The 19,984-nt window shown below is 36.4% G+C and overlaps 1 protein-coding gene across 1 annotated transcript in view; it reads left to right on the top strand.

Moving 5' to 3' along the window:
* SLC6A17 (solute carrier family 6 member 17) overlaps nt 1-19,984 on the top strand; it is a 260,585-nt gene that overhangs the window by 53,299 nt on the left and 187,302 nt on the right. Inside the window, 1 exon segment of the mRNA XM_053706840.1 lies at nt 15,978-16,135. Coding sequence (XP_053562815.1) covers nt 15,978-16,135 — 158 coding nt within the window.

Here is a 19,984-nt window from a genome sequence, read left to right as displayed (position 1 = left end):
GTCTCTGTGGCTTTGACAAAGCAGAAGTACTGGGCCGCGGTGTGGCTAGGATTGGATTGCTAGCATGCTCTTTCGAAAGTTCAATATGTAGTTCTGAGCAGAACAATGGAAAGTCCTCAGGATCTTTGCATATCGCCCTCTTGCCTTGATGGAGTACTGTAAGAAAGCAGGGAAATCCCCAATGGTATTGGATACCTTTTAGATCTAAGCAATGTAGTGACGGGTTGGAATTCCCATCTGCGTTGTAGAGTGCGTGGAGCTAAATCAGCAAATATCTGTATAGTGTGGCCTTGGAAGGATATCTGTTTCATGGGTTTTGCAGCTCTCATGATGTCCTTCAGTTTGAGTATAATGTCCCTGGGTGGGTTGTTATCTGGTGGCTTAGGCCTGAGGGCTCTATGAGCTCTAACAATGGCTATCTGGCTCTCTTTGTTTTCAGATCCTAAAATGTGCAAGAACAAATCGTGGAGGAAATCTGGAAGAGCAGAAGGTTAGACAGCTTCTGGGATTCCACGGATATGCAGGTTCTGTCTACGTTCCCTATTCTCCAGATCGTCAAGCTTGTTTTGGAGCTGGTCATCTGTTTTGATGAAGGTCAGCTATCTCAGATTGATTAGATTCATTTTCTCATTCTAAATATTCAAATATATTGCAAATTTATATCTATCTTTGCGAAGTTCTGTGATTTCCTCCTTAATACATTGGCGGACTTGAACAACTAGGGCATGAAAGTCCTGTTTAGAGGGTATGGAGGATAGTAATGATTTAGATACTTGTACAGTTTCATTTAAGTCTTCTTCATTGTCTGAGGAAGATGCAGGAGAGCTTTGTGTCTGCGGTTGTTCAGGTAGCATTTTAGAAGTGGGCAGTCCAGTCAGCTTAAACAATGTATTTACTGATAATTTAACTGGTGTTAAAGATTTTGCCATCTTCTCTGGTTTCCCAAGCTTTTTAAGTGACATTGTATATAAGTATAGAGAATTCAAAAATATAAACAATCTGCAGAAGTTGTGGAAGTGATAAGCTTGCGAGGAGGTATTCAAGTTCAGCAGATATATTGCGTATGTAGCTGCAGATTCCAGTCAGTAATATATGCCCAAGGGGGTGATCGTGAGATATCAGGCTGATAGAATAGGCTCAAAATCAGATAACTGTGGTGAGATCAATATAGAAATCAAAATTGCAGCAATTAAATGTCACTAAAGTGGCATGTGGTGGGGCGATCTCAGGTTGTCTGATCTTGTCATATACACAACTAGATTAGAACAGATTGTAATGGAAATCTGCCAAGCCCGTATTAAACTGATAATGTGCATCTGTTTATAGCTATGGAATCTGGTGTCAGGCTGGCTGAGGGAAGATGTGTTCTGTAGGCAATATTAAGGCCAATATAAAGTCCTATCTGTGCTGCAGTGTGTTTATTAGTTTTCACTAATCCCTTCGGCAGGATCGCTGCTTAGATGTTTCCCGGGATGTTTACTGAGTGCCAGCAATAATTACATGCTGCATGGGCTTGATGGCGTCATCAGGCCTCACAATGTTACTGCGTTTGTCCTCTGGTGTCGCTCATGGTGTTATCATTGTGATCGGAGGTCCTGCTGGTGTTCAATTGAGAAATGTTGCAGGCCTCCCAGGTGAAATGTGGACTTGTCCACCAATTCCCTGATCTACACTGAGTTGCTCCTTGTGGATCCACAGCCCTCCTCAGGTGAAATCTGGACTTGTCCACCAATCCCCTGGGTTGAGATGCTGTTACTGATTTAGATCCTTGTATGAACATGTTCATAGTCTGGGCAAACATATTTATACACCATTCACCTTTATACTAGCAGTTTATATCATCTTTGGGCACTTCTAAAAAAAACACACACTTTTTTGGGGTTACTGTTACTTTAATTTTAGCACAGTCAGCTTAGCGAGCTCAGAAGTTGCTTCTGAACTATGCACTGTATGTTTTACTTCACCTGTGCTAAATTTTTACTGGTTACCTTCAGGTTTTTAGCTTTAGTGTGCACTGGTAGTGCAGGTGCGCTAAGGGTTAACTGTTTCTAGCCTGCCTTTTCGGTGTTAAAATCCTTTCATGTTTCTATGCTACTGTAACATTCTCATTGTGTAGGAAGGTTCTCAGGACCGGTGTAGATGGTAAGGCACTCTGATTATCAGAGCTTGGATTTAAATTTGTGAGTACAATTTTTTTTTAACCCTTTATGCGCTGTGTAAGCCTGCTTGTTCTTTTTACAGTCCTTTCAGCGCTTATTTGAACAGTAACTTATATTTATATTTAATGTTTACCTTTTTAAGGGTTAATTAATTATACATTGTGTCCTTTTCTCCCCTTGAGTGTCAACTTTATGTGCTGTATACTGCCTATTTGAATCTGTTTATCTCTGATGCTATTTCCTTACTGTTACTATAGAGGAAACTGGTGCAGCTCAGGCCTCTGGCCCGCCAGCTGATCATCTAGAAAGGTACTCTGTTACGCTAACCCCTTCTTGTTTGTGTTTGCTTTGTAAGGATTCTCAGGTGTGTGTCCCTACTCAGCTTTGTACCTTATGTGCTGAGTCTATTGCTAATACTAATCTGGCTTTTACTGTTCTGCAGGATGTTTTACTGTTCTGCAGAAGGGTTTTTTTATCCAATAAAAGTTGCTCCCATATGAGTTAATCTGAGTTTAAAGGACCACTCAATGCAGTAGAATTACAGAATTAAAAAGCAGGGCCGGTGCAAGGATTTTTGCCTACACAGGTGAAGGTACATTTTTGTACAGTCTTTGTTGAGGGGCCCAAGAGTCCTAAAAAAAAATAAAAAAATTTCATGCCAGACTGCTGATGTCATGTAACATGGGGGACATACACAGTCAGTCTTAAAACTGTCACAGTCAACAGTTTTCTGCTTATATTTATCTGTGCCATACAGTGTCAGTGTCATGTGACATGCCAAGCTAGTGCCATGTGCTGTTTTAGATGTGCACTGTGCAGCACTAAATGCTAAGCCCTAACTCGGCATCAAGCCAATCCCACTGCATCAGAAAAAGTCATGTTGGGGTTACCACTGTTACCAGGTAACTGCTCTGGTGGTGGGGATTGTTTCTGGGTAGGGCTGACTATAGACACATGCAGCAGAAAGCTGGAGTGGCAGGCATGTGAGGATTTGAGCATCTGTGCAGCTGCACACACTGCTCTCTTCAGTCTTGAGTCCATGCAGCCTTGAGCAGACAGCATCCAGACTGCTGGTCCCCTTAGCCCTGCTATTTCTGCTGTGGCCCTAAGATCAACTAACTGAAGTTTGTTAGGGGAACAATGCTTTGTAGAAAGGTGTCAGTGATAAGAATAAGTGAGTGCACACACACCCCTCCCCCATGCAGCATTGTCTAGTGCAGGGTGAGAGGGATACTTCATACATTAAGGTAAGGTTTATTTTTATATATTTTTTTTTTCTCTCTGTCTCAGATTTTACAGCTTACCATAGCAGTTCTGCTATTCCAGTCAGTAAACTTATATTTGTCTGCACCTCCATGTTTCCTTCTCAGTCTTTACCTTGCTTTGCTTCTGTTGGCTGCCCTAAATTTCTTTAACCAGCTAACCTCACACCAGAATCACATTCAAAAGCATATTAAATTAATCCACAGTGGAGGAATTTATACTTATTAGTACTGCTTAGGTCCAGTTTCACATATTGCAATTTTAATTCATTTTTTTTAAAATGATTAGCCCAGCAGTGGATGATCCACTGCTGGGATAATAATTAAAAAAAATAATTATAAAATAAATTAATCTAGTTGCTTTTTAGGATGTTGGGTGGAGAGCGAAATTGCATGGGGGGGGGCAAGAAAATGTTTGCCCAGGAGAGAGAGAGAGAGAATGAATATATAACAGCCCCCCCCCCCACCCAGAAATGACACCTGACCTGGGGTAACCTGGGTTCTCATCTTCACATATCATAACATGAGTCTAGTCAAGTGGATAGTGTGGTGATCTCATGTCCCTGTGCATAGTCTAGGCTCTCAAAAAAAATTATGCGACAACCGTTCCTACCTCTCTCTCACTGTCTCACATTTTAGTTACACCGTGGCGCTGGTCTCTCTGGCCATCTGGCGGGGGGGGGGGTATTCTACAGTCACAACTTGGGTGCCAGCATCCTTATGTGTGTTGTTTCCCTCACAGTCTCAACAGCTCCATACTGCCTGAGCCGCCTCAAGTCTCTCACATGACGTAACTTGACTGACAGATGGTCCAGACCATTCAGCATACACGACCATTACTATGCACACACGCTGAGTCAGTGCAGTCCAAGTCAGTGCAGAACAGATGCGCAGCAGGGAACAGCGCAAGTGTGACTCAATCGGAGATCTCTTAACTGTGCCCAGCGCTTAGGCCCCCCTGACCCCCACCCATCATGAATAAAGCTGCCAGTTTGCCACAGTGTCCTGAGAAGAGTATGAGTGACAGTGCTGTGTGTGTGCCGTTTGCGCTTGTGTGCACATACATTTTTTTAAAGTCATCAAGCAACTGATTTGGTGAATGCCGGCAGGCAGATCTGGCACCCCCCTGCTGAGGGCGCACTAAGGTGGCTGCCTAGATTGCCTTACACTGACGCCGGGCCTGTTAAAAAGTACATATTAAAAAGTCAATGTAATAGCACTTACTCTGAATTTTAAAAAAGCAGTAGTTTTTTATTCTGACCAATTTATTTTTTTTCTCCCATTTTCCGGCCCCCTGTATCATATGACAGTCATCAGCCAATCACACACTAGTATACGTATACCCTGTGAGCTTGTGCACATGCTCAGTAGGATCTTGTTCCCCAGAAAGTGTGAATATAAAAAGACTGTGCAAAATTTGATAAAGGAACTAAATTGGAAAGTGTCTTAAAACAACATGCTCTTTCTGAATCCTAAAAGTTTATTTTGACTTGAGTGTCCCTTTAAGGATTATATTTAGCGTGCTAGAGCTGCCAGGTGTTCAGAATTCAACAAGACAGTCCAGTATTATAGCAGGCTGTCCAATACTGGACACTTAAATGGACATAGTCCCTGCGTGTTAGCTAAATGTAAAAAGCCTCCTATGCCTCAACACAGTACAATCTGTTGCTGGCAACTAAAGAGGTAAAAGTATTGTTTAGTATGTTACTGGCAGCCAAGGAGTAAAATGACTGTTCAGTTGTTAAAAATATACGTGTGGGATTAAGAGTGGGGGCTAAGGTAAAGCTTTTATGGGGTATTTGTGTTACCCTACATAGCATCATGCCCAGTCACGATAGATTGTATTCTCTCATACGTTATCAAACTTTGAGTTTCAGTTCATGAAATTCAGTTGCTTTCTTTTTTCTGACATAGATGTATGTAACCCCCTTAATCTTCTCGTTGCAAAAGAGGAACTTATCTTCAGGAAGTAGGATTAGACCCATCTGTAAACTCCAACCCCATCACATGCATTTTTTACCTGGGACTTTGCAAAGACGTTGAATTTGACTTTTATAACAAAGTCCTTTTCATTGTTAAACAGATTGGGGAAATTCTTTTTGTTTTTTTATATTGGCTTGCAGATCCATCAGAAAAATAGATCATCTTTCCTGTCTGGGGAAGGATCCTCTGTACCTACACTAGTGTTCTGCTTAGATTCACCGATTGTTCTGAGACATTGAATTCCTTGCTGGTTTTGTTTCGGGTACATAAGCTTGGAAATAGACTGAGAATTTTTACTTTTTCTCCTTTGTTTGTTACAGCATTCTTTTCTTTAAGAGCCTCAATTAATCTGTCATATTCTTCTGTTAACAGAGTTTTGGCACAGTTATACTTTGTTGCAGGAATCATCTTATCAAACAATTTTTACAGATTTACTTTCCTACCTTCCTACTTTAACTCTTTAAGCACTTTGTCTGAACTTTTTATCTTCCTAATCTTGGATGCAGAGGATACACCAAGAGCAGCACAAGCTCTATCAGTCTTCTGCATAGACCCTTTCGGGTAATACAAAGTTCTCTCTCTGCTCCATACATGTTTCTTTTTCAATAAAAAACATTTTTTTTTTTGTAGCAAGTGCTACATAGTGACCTACCAGTTTTAGAGGATAGTTCTTTAATCAAATTTCTCATAGTCCTTTTGTAATAGGTTTGTTGTGATATTACAAGATATTACAACAACTGTTACCAAATAGTTTTATTTTACATATATATACTCAAGTTTTACAGCAGAATGCTACCATAAAAGGCATAAGGATAAAAAATGTGCAACAGGTTCATATATGTACATGTAACTTGTAATGTAATGTGAGCTAGATACCAGTTTTTTTTATTCCAAGGAGCTAGGACCATCCTGGGCTGAGATATTGAGGTCTCCATAAACATCCAGAACCAAAATTTGTTTTGCACCATGACACAACAAAGGCTGCAGTGGTTAAACAAAGTAAAATAAAAATCTGGTGGTTTTGCAAAACCAACACATAGAGGTAATCAAAAAATTAGGAAACTTAAAACTGGTGAAGCAACCTATGTTGGACCACTTGTGATGGATTGACCCTTATGACCTTTAAATCTGAATTTTTATCATAATAATGGCAAGTTTATTTGTTTTTTTAATAAAACAATATGACATTTTGGATCTATAACAAAGGCCCCGATTATCAGAAATTATCCCACTTGCCAAGAAATTATAGAGCAAACTTCACAGGGACTGAACTCAATGAATTCTCTAAGAAAAACTCCAGAACTTGGAAGTCACAAAGAGATGAGTGATACTTCTCATAGAAAAATAATGAAGCTCTATGGAATACAGGATCTCACAGGGGAGAGTGAAGTTATCAGGAGAGGACCTGGCACTAGTATAAAGTCTTATGGCTAGATTACGAGTTTTGCGTTATCAGGGGTGCGTTGCTAACTTGCATGTTATTGTCAACGCTCACATTCCTACAGCACTGGTATTACAGGTTTTCAGAAACCCAGCGTTAAAAGACAAGAAGTGAGCGTAGAGCAAAATTGTGCTCCATACCACTGAGCTGGTTTACGTGCTTGTGCACGATTTTCCCATAGACATCAATGGGGAGAACCGTCTGAAAAAAAGTCTAACACCTGCAAAAAAGCAGCGTAGAGCTCAGTAACGGATTGATTCCTATGGGGAAACTAAATTTATGTTTACACCTAACACCCTAACATGAACCCCGAGTCTAAACACCCCTAATCTTACACTTATTAACCCCTAATCTGCTGCCCCCGACATCGCCGACACCTACATTATATTTATTAACCCCTAATCTGCCGCTCCGGACATCGCCGCCACTATAATAAACATATAAACCCCTAAACTGCCACACTCCTGCCTCGCAAACAATAGTTAAATAGTATTAACCCCTATTCTGCCGCCCCTAACATCGCCGACACCTACCTACATTTATTAACCCCTAATCTGCCGCCCCCAACGTCGCCGCCACTATACTAAATTTATTAACCCCTAAATCGAAGTCTAACCCTAACACCCCCTAACTTAAATATAATTAAAATAAATCTAAATCAAACCTACTATTAATAACTAAATAATTCCTATTTAAAAATAAATACTTACCTGGAAAATAAACCCTAAGCTAGCTACAATATAACTAATAGTTACATTGTATCTAGCTTAGGTTTTGTTTGTTTTTTCAGGCAAGTTTGTATTTATTTTAACTAGGTAGAATAGTTAAATAAAACCTGGTGACAATTACTCTTCACCACTCAAGGGGGCGCAATATACACTAAATATTTAGAAAGCATAAATTACAAACATACAATTAGGTGTTCACCACATATATAATACCACAATGGAGATGACTACAAACATCAATGATATAAATACAATAAATATACTCAGACTAACAAGTCCTCCCAGATGCTCAATAGCAAAAGGTGTGCTCCAAAAACGGCAACTTTTTCATCCAATGATGTCTTGATCCTCCACTGGTGTCTTTATTCTCCAATGGTTGCTGCTCCTTCACAAACAGAATTTAGGACAGATCTATGAAAATGCAAAAGACAGAAGAGCGCCTCCTAGTGTAATATAGTACAGACTATATGCATATGCTCAAATGTGATCGACAGGTACTCACAAGAATGGCAGCACCCACTCGTGCTTAGTGGCACCTACTGGGATCTCTCAGTGTATAAGGTCACTGCTCATGGATTCCCACACACTCCTCTGTCCAGGGTGTTCACTCCAAACAGGAAAAAACTCATGCTCTCAGTCCAGTGAAATAAAACAATTCACTTTAATAAAATCCAATATAAAAGACAGTGTACAAAGGTTTCACTATGTATTAAAATCGTGCAACTAGTTTCTCAGCTGACACGCTGTTTCATCAGGCTTCTCAAAACTGTAAGTGGATCTTCAGGGGTTAGTGTTAGTTTTTTTTTAAGGGTTTATTGGGTGGGTTTTATTTTTAGGTTAGGGCTTTGGGCTGCAGTAGAGCTAACTGCCCTTTTAAGGGCAATGCCCATCCAAATGCCCTTTTCAGGGCAATGGGGAAGGTTTTTTTAGTTAGGGTTTTATTTGGGGGGTTGGTTGTGTGGGTGGTGTGTTTTACTGTTCGGGGTTGTTTGTATTTTTTTTTCAGGTAAAAGAGCTGATTTCTTTGGGGCAATGCCCCGCAAAAGGCCCTTTTAAGGGCTATTGGTAGTTTAGTTTAGGCTAGGGTTTTTTTTTTATTTTGGGGGGGCTTTTTCATTTTGATAGGGCTATTAAATAAGGTGTAATTAGTTTAACTATCTTGTAATTTGTTTTTTATTTTGTGTAATTTAGTGTTGTTGTTTTTTTGTAATTTAGGTAATTGTATTTAATTTAGGTAATTTATTTAATTGTAGATTTATTTTAATTATATGTAAGTTAGGGGGTGTTAGGGTTAGACTTGGGTTTAGGGGTTAATAAATTTAGTATAGTGGCGGCGACGGGGGTGGCAGATTAGGGGTTAATAAATGTAGATAGGTGGCGGCGATGTTAGGGACAGCAAATTAGGGGTTAATAATATTTAACTAATGTTTGCGAGGCGGGAGTATGGCGATTTACGGGTTAATATATTGTAGTGGCGGCGATGTCGGGAGCGGCAGATTAGGGGTTAATAATTTTATTATAGTGTTTGCAATGCGGGAGGGCCTCGGTTTAGGGGTTAAAAGGTAGTTTATGGGTGTTAGTGTACTTTTTAGCACTTTAGTTATGAGTTTTATGCTGTGTAAAACTCATAGCTACTGACTTTAGAATGCGGTACGAATCTTGACGGGATATGGTGTACCGCTCACTTTTTGGCCCCCCAGGACAAGCTTGTAATACCGGCGCTATGGAAGTCCCATTGAAAATAGACTATACGCAATTTGCGTAAGTTGATTTGTGATAGTTAAAATGACTAACAGCACTCACCTACTTCCTTATGGCTCCTGGGTAATAGGGTATCTAGCTTACCCTAATAGAAGTTTCAAATACAAAAATAGTCCAGGAGCGCCTGTGAATAGGCGAAGGAAGAATCTAACAGATTAACTTGGTTCAAATATTTATTACAAATCATAAATATAAATGAAAATAACATGGATCCATGTATACTACATACATGTAAAAACAATAAAAACAATCAGAATGTGGAAACAGTTTGCAAACAGTTGTTAATTATAACAATTTAAAAACGGTTGCCAATCATGACAATGAGAATGAAGTTCCTATGAAGTCTCACCAATTAGGGAGATAAACAAATGGGAGTCATATAAAAAGATCTTAAAAATGATAAAAAAGATCTTACAATAATAATAATAAATGTGTTCTGATGGTAAGAAATTCCTGTGAAAAATTCGTTTGGAAAAGTCCAGTGATGTAATGAAGATATAAATATAAAAAATATATAAAATATATAAAAAAATATATCCTGGAATAAAAATATAAATGCGGGTGAATGAAATATGTGGAAAAAATGTGAAAAAAATTCCTGGTGAAAAATGGGGACCCCAAAAAATTATAAAAAATGTGTGAAAAGTGAAAACATAAATGTGTTAAAAAAAGTTAAGTGATATTTATAATCCAAAAAGGTTGTCGGTTATTAAATGTTAGTGAGTGATCCTCCTTGTGAGTGTTTCTTTATAAGTGAATTTTCAGGTGTATCCGTGTAAATGATGGTACTTTTTCTTTAAGTTAGATAGCTGTGCTTTTCCTTTCAGTGATATCTTTAGTAATTCCTGTAAATTAAAAAATAACATAGTGCAATAACATTTTTAAAAACTGAACAATATTGATATAATGCTCACCAATTTGTCAACGCGTTTCGGCCTCTTTAATAGGCCTTTCTCAAGACTATATTGTGGTGAGTAATGGTGGCTCTATTTATGTGTTGGTAACCAATAGAATGTTGTAGTTTTGGCGCTAAAAATTCATTGATCTTAACCCGGAAGTGTCCTTTGTATTTCACTTCCGTTTTAATATTTGATACTTCGATTATTGCTGTTTTATTTTTGCTATTTCTATCTTCATGGTCTGTTAGGTAAATTATATAAAAATATATAAAAATATTTGTTTGAAACAATCGCTCCGTATCTATACATGTGAGCGTCAAAACCGGAAGTCACATGATGTTTGTTTTTCTTCCGGTCAGTGATTAAAATATTTGTTTAGAGAAATCGCTCCATGAGCGTCAAACCGGAAGTCACATGATGTTTGTTTACTTCCGGTTTCGATGCTTTGTTATAGTGATACTGGATTTCGGTAAATGTCCTATGTTGCAGTGATACTAAATAGTGGTAAATAACCTATGTAAATTAATTAGGTTTGATCAATAATATCCATATAAAACCTTATTGACATTGAGATGAGCAGTGATATCTTGGGAGATATATAAATACAAAATACATTAATATAAAAATTCATAAAAAATATATAAAAATATATCTAAAAAAACATGGATATTATACATAACATAAGAATACATGAGAATACATAAAAATGCATGAGAATACATAAAAATACATAACATGAGAATACCTAAAAATACATAAGTTGTAGCAATAGCATAAAATTACATAAGTAATAAAATGCATAAATTATAACTTTTCAGTGGGGTATCTAAAATCCTTACAAAAAATGCATAAAATTCCAAAAATAGATAAGTATAGATAAGATTAGTGTTTGTATCTTGGGGATAATGTAAATTGGACAATTTCATAAATAGAGATGGAACAAGATGGAATAAATAAACTAGTTAATATTACACTTAAAACGGATATTAAAACTGGGATATATACTACATCCAGGGAACCTAATAATATCGGTGAATAGTAGTGTTTGACAAGATTGAATAAATAAACTAATTAATATTACACTTAAAACGGATATTAAAACTGGGAAGTATACTACATCCAGGGTACCTAATAGTATCGGTAAATAGTGGTGTTTGAATAGGACTCAGTCTGGTTAGTGTACAGTGATAATTAACACTTGGCTATAGAAAGCTAGTATGAAGATACATGCAAACTAACTAAGTGTTACCTGTTGTCTGAGTGTCAAGGGTTCTTAGTACTCAATAAATGTGAGAGATCCTCTCTATTATTCAAACCTCTGGGGTATAAACAGTCAATATTAAAAATCCATTTGGATTCGGTGGTTAGTAAGCGTCTAGATCTAAAAATAGATATCATTGAAGGCAAAATAGAAACGTCCACTTTCTTTAAGGAAGTGGACTGCAACAATTATATTCATCGAGAAAGCTGTCACCTCAATAGATGGAAGACTAATATACCGAAGGGACAATTTTTGAGATTAAAGAAAAATTGTTCCAATTCCATCAAGTGGGAAGAACAAGCCGCTATCCTTAAAGATACATTTCTGGAAAGGGGATACGATGAGGAATCGCTAACTAATACTATGGAAGAAGTCAGGAAGAAAAATCGGAAAGATCTCCTGGTATATAAATCTAAGAATCTATTCCAAAGACAATCCACTCACTATTCCATTCATAACAGAGTACAATGAAAATAGGCATATCGTGGAGAGGATTATAGAGAAACATTGGTCACTTCTAAAAAATGATGAAATAATAGGGGATAAAATTGACGACACGACCAGTCTTCATATATAGGAAGACCGATAATCTTAAGAACAAACTGTCCCCCAGCATACCTAAGAGAGTATCCAACAAGATAAGAGATGTATTTGGCAGAGAGATCAAAGGGTTTTTCCTGTGTCTAAATTGTAAAGCCTGCAAAAGAGGTGTTAAAACTAAAGAATTCACTTCTTTTAACTCGAAGGTGAGATCTAAGATTAATGATCTCATAAGATGCAGTGACAGAGGAGTTGTCTATTTAATATGGTGCAGTTGTGGACTCCAATACATAGGACAAACGTCCAGAACCCTCAAAGATCGTATTAGAGAACACTTACTTAAGATTGAACATGAAAGCACTGAGACAGCACTTTACAGACATTTTACCAATCACCATCGAGCTAGTCACAAAGATTTTAATTATATAGGCATACAAATAGTGACACCTAATTGGACGAGAGACGCTTACTAACCACCGAATCCAAATGGATTTTTAATATTGACTGTTTATACCCCAGGGGTTTGAATAATAGAGAGGATCTCTCACATTTATTGAGTACTAAGAACCCTTGACACTCAGACAACAGGTAACACTTAGTTAGTTTGCATGTATCTTCATACTAGCTTTCTATAGCCAAGTGTTAATTATCACTGTACACTAACCAGACTGAGTCCTATTCAAACACCACTATTTACCGATACTATTAGGTACCCTGGATGTAGTATATTTCCCAGTTTTAATATCCGTTTTAAGTGTAATATTAATTAGTTTATTTATTCAATCTTGTCAAACACTACTATTCACCGATATTATTAGGTTCCCTGGATGTAGTATATATCCCAGTTTTAATATCCGTTTTAAATGTAATATTAACTAGTTTATTTATTCCATCTTGTTCCATCTCTATTTATGAAATTGTCCAATTTACATCATCCCCAAGATACAAACACTAATCTTATCTATACTTATCTATTTTTGGAATTTTATGCATTTTTTGTAAGGATTTTAGATACCCCACTGAAAAGTTATAATTTATGCATTTTATTACTTATGTAATTTTATGCTATTGCTACAACTTATGTATTTTTAGGTATTCTCATGTTATGTATTTTTATGTATTCTCATGCATTTTTATGTATTTTCATGTATTCTTATGTTATGTATAATATCCATGTTTTTTAGATATATTTTTATATTTTTATGTATTTTTATGAATTTTTATATTAATGTATTTTGTATTTATATATCTCCCAAGATATCACTGCTCATCTCAATGTCAATAAGGTTTTATATGGATATTATTGATCAAACCTAATTAATTTACATAGGTTATTTACCACTATTTAGTATCACTGCAACATAGGACATTTACCGAAATCCAGTATCACTATAACAAAGCATCGAAACCGAAACCGGAAGTAAACAAACATCATGTGACTTCCAGTTTGACGCTCATGGAGCGATTTCTCTAAACAAATATTTTAATCACTGACCGGAAGAAAAACAAACATCATGTGACTTCCGGTTTTGACGCTCACATGTATAGATACGGAGCGATTGTTTCAAACAAATATTTTTATATATTTTTATATAATTTACCTATCTAACAGACCATGAAGATAGAAATAGCAAAAATAAAACAGCAATAATCGAAGTATCAAATATTAAAACGGAAGTGAAATACAAAGGACACTTCCGGGTTAAGATCAATGAATGTTTAGCGCCAAAACTACAACATTCTATTGGTTACCAACACATATAAATAGAGCCACCATTACTCACCACAATATAGTCTTGAGAAAGGCCTATTAAAGAGGCTGAAACGCGTTGACAAATTAGTGAGCATTATTTCAATATTGTTCAGTTTTTTGAGATGTTATTGCACTATGTTATTTTTTAATTTACAGGAATTACTAAAGATATCACTGAAAGGAAAAGCACAGCTATCTAACTAAAAGAAAAAGTACCATCATTTACACGGATACACCTGAAAATTCACTTATAAAGAAACACTCACAAAGAGGATCACTCACTAACATTTAATAACCGACAACCTTTTTGGATTATAAATATCACTTAACTTTTTTGAACACATTTATGTTTTCACTTTTCACACATTTTTTTATAATTTTTTGGGGTCCCCATTTTTCTCCAGGAATTTTTTTCACATTTTTTCCACATATTTCATTCACCCGCATTTATATTTTTATTCCAGGATATATTTTTTTATATTTTTTTTTTTATATATTTTTTATATTTATATCTTCATTACATCACCGGACTTTTCCAAACGAATTTTTCACAGGAATTTCTTACCATCAGAACACATTTATTATTATTATTGTAAGATCTTTTTTTATCATTTTTAAGATCTTTTTATATGACTCCCATTTGTTTATCTCCCTAATTGGTGAGACTTCATAGGAACTTCATTCTCATTGTCATGATTGGCAACCGTTTTTAAATTGTTATAATTAACAGCTGTTTGCAAACTGTTTCCACATTCTGATTGTTTTTATTGTTTTTACATGTATGTAGTATACATGGATCCATGTTATTTTCATTTATATTTATGATTTATGATTTGTAATAAATATTTGAACCAAGTTAATCTGTTAGAATCTGTTAGATTCTTCCTTCGCCTATTCACATGCGCTCCTGGACTATTTTTGTATTTGTAAGTTGATTTGCGGTAAGGCCAAGACTCGTAATACCAGCGGTAGTAAAAAAGCGTAACGCTGCTTTTTTACTCATAACGCAAGACTCGTAATCTAGCCGTTAGTTTGCAGCAAATAAAGAATTATACTGAAATGTTTTGACTACAATTTAAAGGTCAATTATAGAAAAAAAATGACATGCTCTAATCGGTTAGAGTATGTAATTTTAAGAATAGCGGCCCACACTACTGTGTGTTTAACTCCAGCAAAGGGGCTAAGCACACAGAAGTACTGTTCAGGACTTACAGATCACTCCTGGTCTAAAGTGGAAAATGCAGCTGATCCAATAAACAGCACTTGTTGCACAACTCAGATGTGAAACTAGCTGATTGGATTAGTTGAGTTTTCTGCTTGGAATCAGCAGTGCTCTGCAAATCCAGAGAGGTATTTCTACTGTTTTTAACCCCTTTGCACCAATGTCTACTTCAAAATAATAATAATACCATCACTACACAGATTTAACGAGGCATTAAAAAGCCAAAAGAAAATAGTCCAGTGTGTTAGAGCATTTTACAATTGCACTATTGCTTGTAAATAAACCCTTAAAGAGACACTAAACTCATTTTTTTCTTATTTCATGATTCAGATAGAGCATGCAATTTTAAGCAACTTTCTAATTTATTCCTTTTATCAATGTTTCTTCGTTCTCTTGCTATCTTTATTTAAAAAGCAGGAATGTGATGCATAGGAGCTGGCCCATTTTTGGTTGAGAGCCTGGGTTATGCTTGCTTATTGGTGGGTAGATGTAAGCCTCCAATAAGCAAGTGCTATCCATGGTGCTGAACCTAAAATGGGCTGTCTGCTAAGATTTACATTCCTGCTTTATAAATAAAGATAGCAAGAGAAGGAAGAAAAATGTATAACAGGAGTAAATTAGAAAGTTACTTAAAATGTCATGCTCTATCTGAATCATGAAAGAACAAATTTGGGTTCAGTGTCCCTTTAAACACATAATTAAAAGTCAGCTCTAATGCAGCAATGCACTACTGGGAGCCAGCTGAACACATCTGATGAGCCAATGACAAGAAGCATATGTGTGTAGACACTAATCATCAGTAATGGTTTTCAATAAAGGATTCAAAGAGAATTTAATGAATTTGCTAAATGAAGTAAAATGTAAAATTGCCTACTATATCCGAATCATGAATATTTCATTTTGACTTTCTTGTTTGTTTAAATTGCGTGGAGCTCTTCATGATCTTGTTTTAATCTCTTTGTTTGCAGGTGCGTACATGGTTCCTTACCTGATCCTGCTCATTCTAATTGGTGTCCCTCTCTTCTTCCTTGAACTGGCTGTGGGCCAGAGAATCCGTAGAGGTAGCATTGGAGTGTGGAACTATATATGTCCTCGGCTTGGTGGAATTGGTTACGCCAGCTGTCTTGTAAGTTTTTTGAGTCCAATATTTCTTTATTAGTCTTGGTTAATTATTAAAATATGTTATACCATTTAGGATGTAACTTATTTCATGGTGTCCCTAGGGACACTTTTTTTCCCCTTAGTACTGTAGCCACACTTGAAAGATAGAAATCCCTCAATAAGGGTGCGCGTAGTCCCAAATGTTTATTTCATTAAAATCTTCCCCACAGTGTCCACAATGATCATAACTGCTCCTTTTAAAGGCATATGAAAGCCATTTTTTCATGATTCAGAGCATGCAATTTTAAACAACTTTCCAATTTATTTCTATTATATAATTTGCTTTGTTCTCTTGCTATCCTTTATTAAAAAGGATACCTAGTTAGGCGCAAGAGCAGCAAATCACTACTGGGAGCTAGCTGCTTAATAGTGGCTGCACATATATGCCTCTCTTCATTGGCTTAGCTGATGTGTTCAGCTAGCTCGCAGTAGTGCACTGCTGCTCCTTCAATCAAGGATACCAAGAGAACAAAGAAAATTAGATAATAGAAGTACAATGGAAAGTGTTTTAAAATTGTATTCTCTATCTGAATCATGAAAGAAAAATGTTTTCTAACAACAGATACAGATTAAGCCAAATATTTTTAAACCAGTAGCAAACTCTGTTATTAAAGATAGTAATATAAAATAAGATGGTAATGTAAAAAGTCGTATATAAATAAAAAGTCTTTAATATACTTTCATTATTTATTTTGTCTCCTTTTCTTGTAATTCCATTTGGAAATTGTGAGCATTTCAGTTCCTATTAGAAATGGAAGAGCAGAACACTGTTATATTCCACACAGCCATTGGCTGCACATTCTAGTTACCTATTTATAAATGTCCCTAATTGGCCACAGCAGAGAAGGTAACACAAGTTACAACATGGCAGCTCCCATTGTTTTATAGACGCTAAAACTTTACACTTATTTTGCCAATATTTAAACAGTTAATGAAACTTTAAAAAATACATCTACATGTTATTCTCAGACTAATCTTTTCTTTGAATGCATCATTCTATCTAACATTTGTTTAGTGTTTAATGTCCCTTTAAATATGGTGGTGACAAGGGATATGGGACAACAAGGTGTGACTGTGACAGTATGTAGTGAACAACCCACTGTGTTGCAGAGGATCAAGTAGAACTACTATTGAGGTCAGTCTACTGATAGACTAATAAACTTCCCAGCCTGCTTCGTGAGTACCATGTTTGGTGCTGTATTCTTGTAAATAGAGATTATTTCACTTTGTGTTGTGTGTGTCGCACACAAAGAGCTGCCTATTTGCTTCCCTATTGTACTATAATCACACTACTTGCAAACGTTGTACAGCTACAAATTCCAACACCCAGAATTATACAGAAATCCAGACTTTTTTTCACTATACATTTTTTTTTAACTAAAATGATTACAATATTACCATTTTCCCCACCAGTAAGTGCATCTTTGGCGTGGTTTGTGTGCTCAAAAATGTAAATGCTAGTGTATATTTATTTAAAGGGACACTGAGGCCAAATTTTTTCTTTTGTGGTTCAGATAGAGCATGCAATTTTTAGCAACTTTCTAAAAGTATTGTAATAACTATTCTAATAGTACTGTGTATACAATTGTAATAAAAATTATAAGCTGTATTATGATGTGTAAATATTGTGTAAATTATTGTTTCTTAACCGCGGTCCTCAAATACCCCCGACAGACCAGGTTTTCATTACAGCTAAACTAGAGCACAGGTGAAACAAACAGCTGATCAGTAACCATGGTTACTAATCGGCTTTAACCCATCCGCTGATTATTTCACCTGCGCTCTAGTTCAGCTGTAATGAAAAACTGGCCTGTTGAGGGTACCTGAGAACCGTGGTTGAGAAAAACTGGTGCAAATGACATAAGATATTATTGTTTATACCTAGTCCTATTCCCTCTCCAATCTGTCCCATTTTACAGATGCAAATATTCAGAAATCCAAACCTTTTCCATTCCTGAGCAGTTTCGATAAAGGGTGTTTGTACTTGTAGTTATATTCGGCTAGATTACGAGTCTTGCGTTAGGCTTAAAAGGCAGGGTTGGCCGGTCCCAACGCTGCTTTTTAACGCTCGCTGGTATTACGAGTCTTGCAGGTACAGCTGTACCGCTCACTTTTTTGTCCAGACTTGGAAATACCGCAAATCCACTTACGTCAATTGCGTATCCTTTTTTTTCAATGGGACTTGCATAGCGCCGGTATTACGAGTCTGACAAAAAGTGAGCGGTACACCCTCTCCTGTCAAGACTGGTACCGCATTTAAGTCAGTAGTTAAGAGTTTTACACTACAAAGCCATAGCATAAAACTCCTAACTAAAGTGCTAAAAAGTACACTAACACCCATAAACTACCTATTAACCCCTAAACCGAGGCCCTCCCACATTGCAAACACTATAATAACATTTTTAACCCCTAATCTGCTGAACCGGACATCGCCAACACTAGAATAAACATATTAACCCCTAAACCGCCTCACTCCCGCCTCGCAAACACTAGTTACATTTTATTAACCTCTAATCTGCCGTTCCTATCATCGCCGCAACCTACCTACATTTATTAACCCCTAATCTGCCGCCCCCAACTTCACCGCCACTATATTAAATGTATTAAACCCTAAATCTAAGTCTAACACCCCCTAACTTAAATATAATTAAAATAATTCTAAATAAAAATAACTAGCTATAACTACATTATTCCTATTTAAAGCTAAATACTTACCTATAAAATAAACCCTAAGCTAGCTACAATATAACTAATAGTTACATTGTAGCTATCTTATTTTTATTTTACAGGCAAGTTTGTATTTATTTTAACTAGGTACAATAGTTAATAAATAGTTATTAACTATTTAATAACTACCTAGTTAAAATAAAGACAAATTTACCTGTAAAATAAAACCTAACCTACGTTACAATTACACCAAACACTACACTATAATTTAAATTAATTCCCTAAATTAAATACAATTAAATAAAATTATCTGAAGTACAAAAAAAAACAAACACTAAATTACAGAAAATAATAAACAAATTAAAAGATTTTTAAACTAATTACACCTATTCTAATCCCCCTAACAAAATAAAAAAGCCCCCCCCCCCAAAATAAAAAAAAGCCCTACCTTACACTAAATTACAAATAGCCCTTAAAAGGGCCTTTTGCGGGGCATTGCCCCATAGTAATCAGCTCTTTTACCTGTAAAAAAAAAAGTACAAATCCCCCCACCAACATTAAAACCCACCACTCACACAACCAACCCTACTCTAAAACCCACCCAATACCCCCTAAAAAAACCTAACACTAACCCCTTGAAGATCACCTTACCGGGAGAAGTCTTCACCCAACCGGGCCGAAGTCCTCAACGAAGCCGGGAGAAGTGTTCATCCAAGCCGGGCGAAGTGGTCCTCCAGACGGGCAGAAGTCTTCATCCAGACGGCATATATATATACAGTGGATATAAAAAGTCTACACACCCCTAAAATGTCAGGTTTCTGTGATATAAAAAAATGAGACAAAGATAAATCATTTCAGAACTTTTTCCACCTTTAATGTGACCTATAAACTATACAACTCAATTGAAAAACAAACTGAAATCTTTTAGGTAAAGGGAAATAAAAAACTAAAATAATATGGTTGCATAAGTGTGAACACCCTTTTATAACTGGGGATGTAGCTGTGTTCGGAATTTAGCAATCGCATTCAAAATCATGTTAAATAGGAGTCAGTACACACCTGTCATTTAAAGTGCCTCTGATAAACCCCAAATAAAGTTCAGCTGTTCTAGTAGATCTTTCCTGACATTTTGTTAGTCGCATCCTAC

The sequence above is a fragment of the Bombina bombina genome, chromosome 3 (genome assembly GCF_027579735.1).
Source record: "Bombina bombina isolate aBomBom1 chromosome 3, aBomBom1.pri, whole genome shotgun sequence".
In the NCBI taxonomy this organism is placed as follows: domain Eukaryota; kingdom Metazoa; phylum Chordata; class Amphibia; order Anura; family Bombinatoridae; genus Bombina; species Bombina bombina.
The sequence above is the reverse complement of the archived record's forward strand: the minus strand, read 5'-3'. Positions and strand labels throughout refer to the sequence as shown.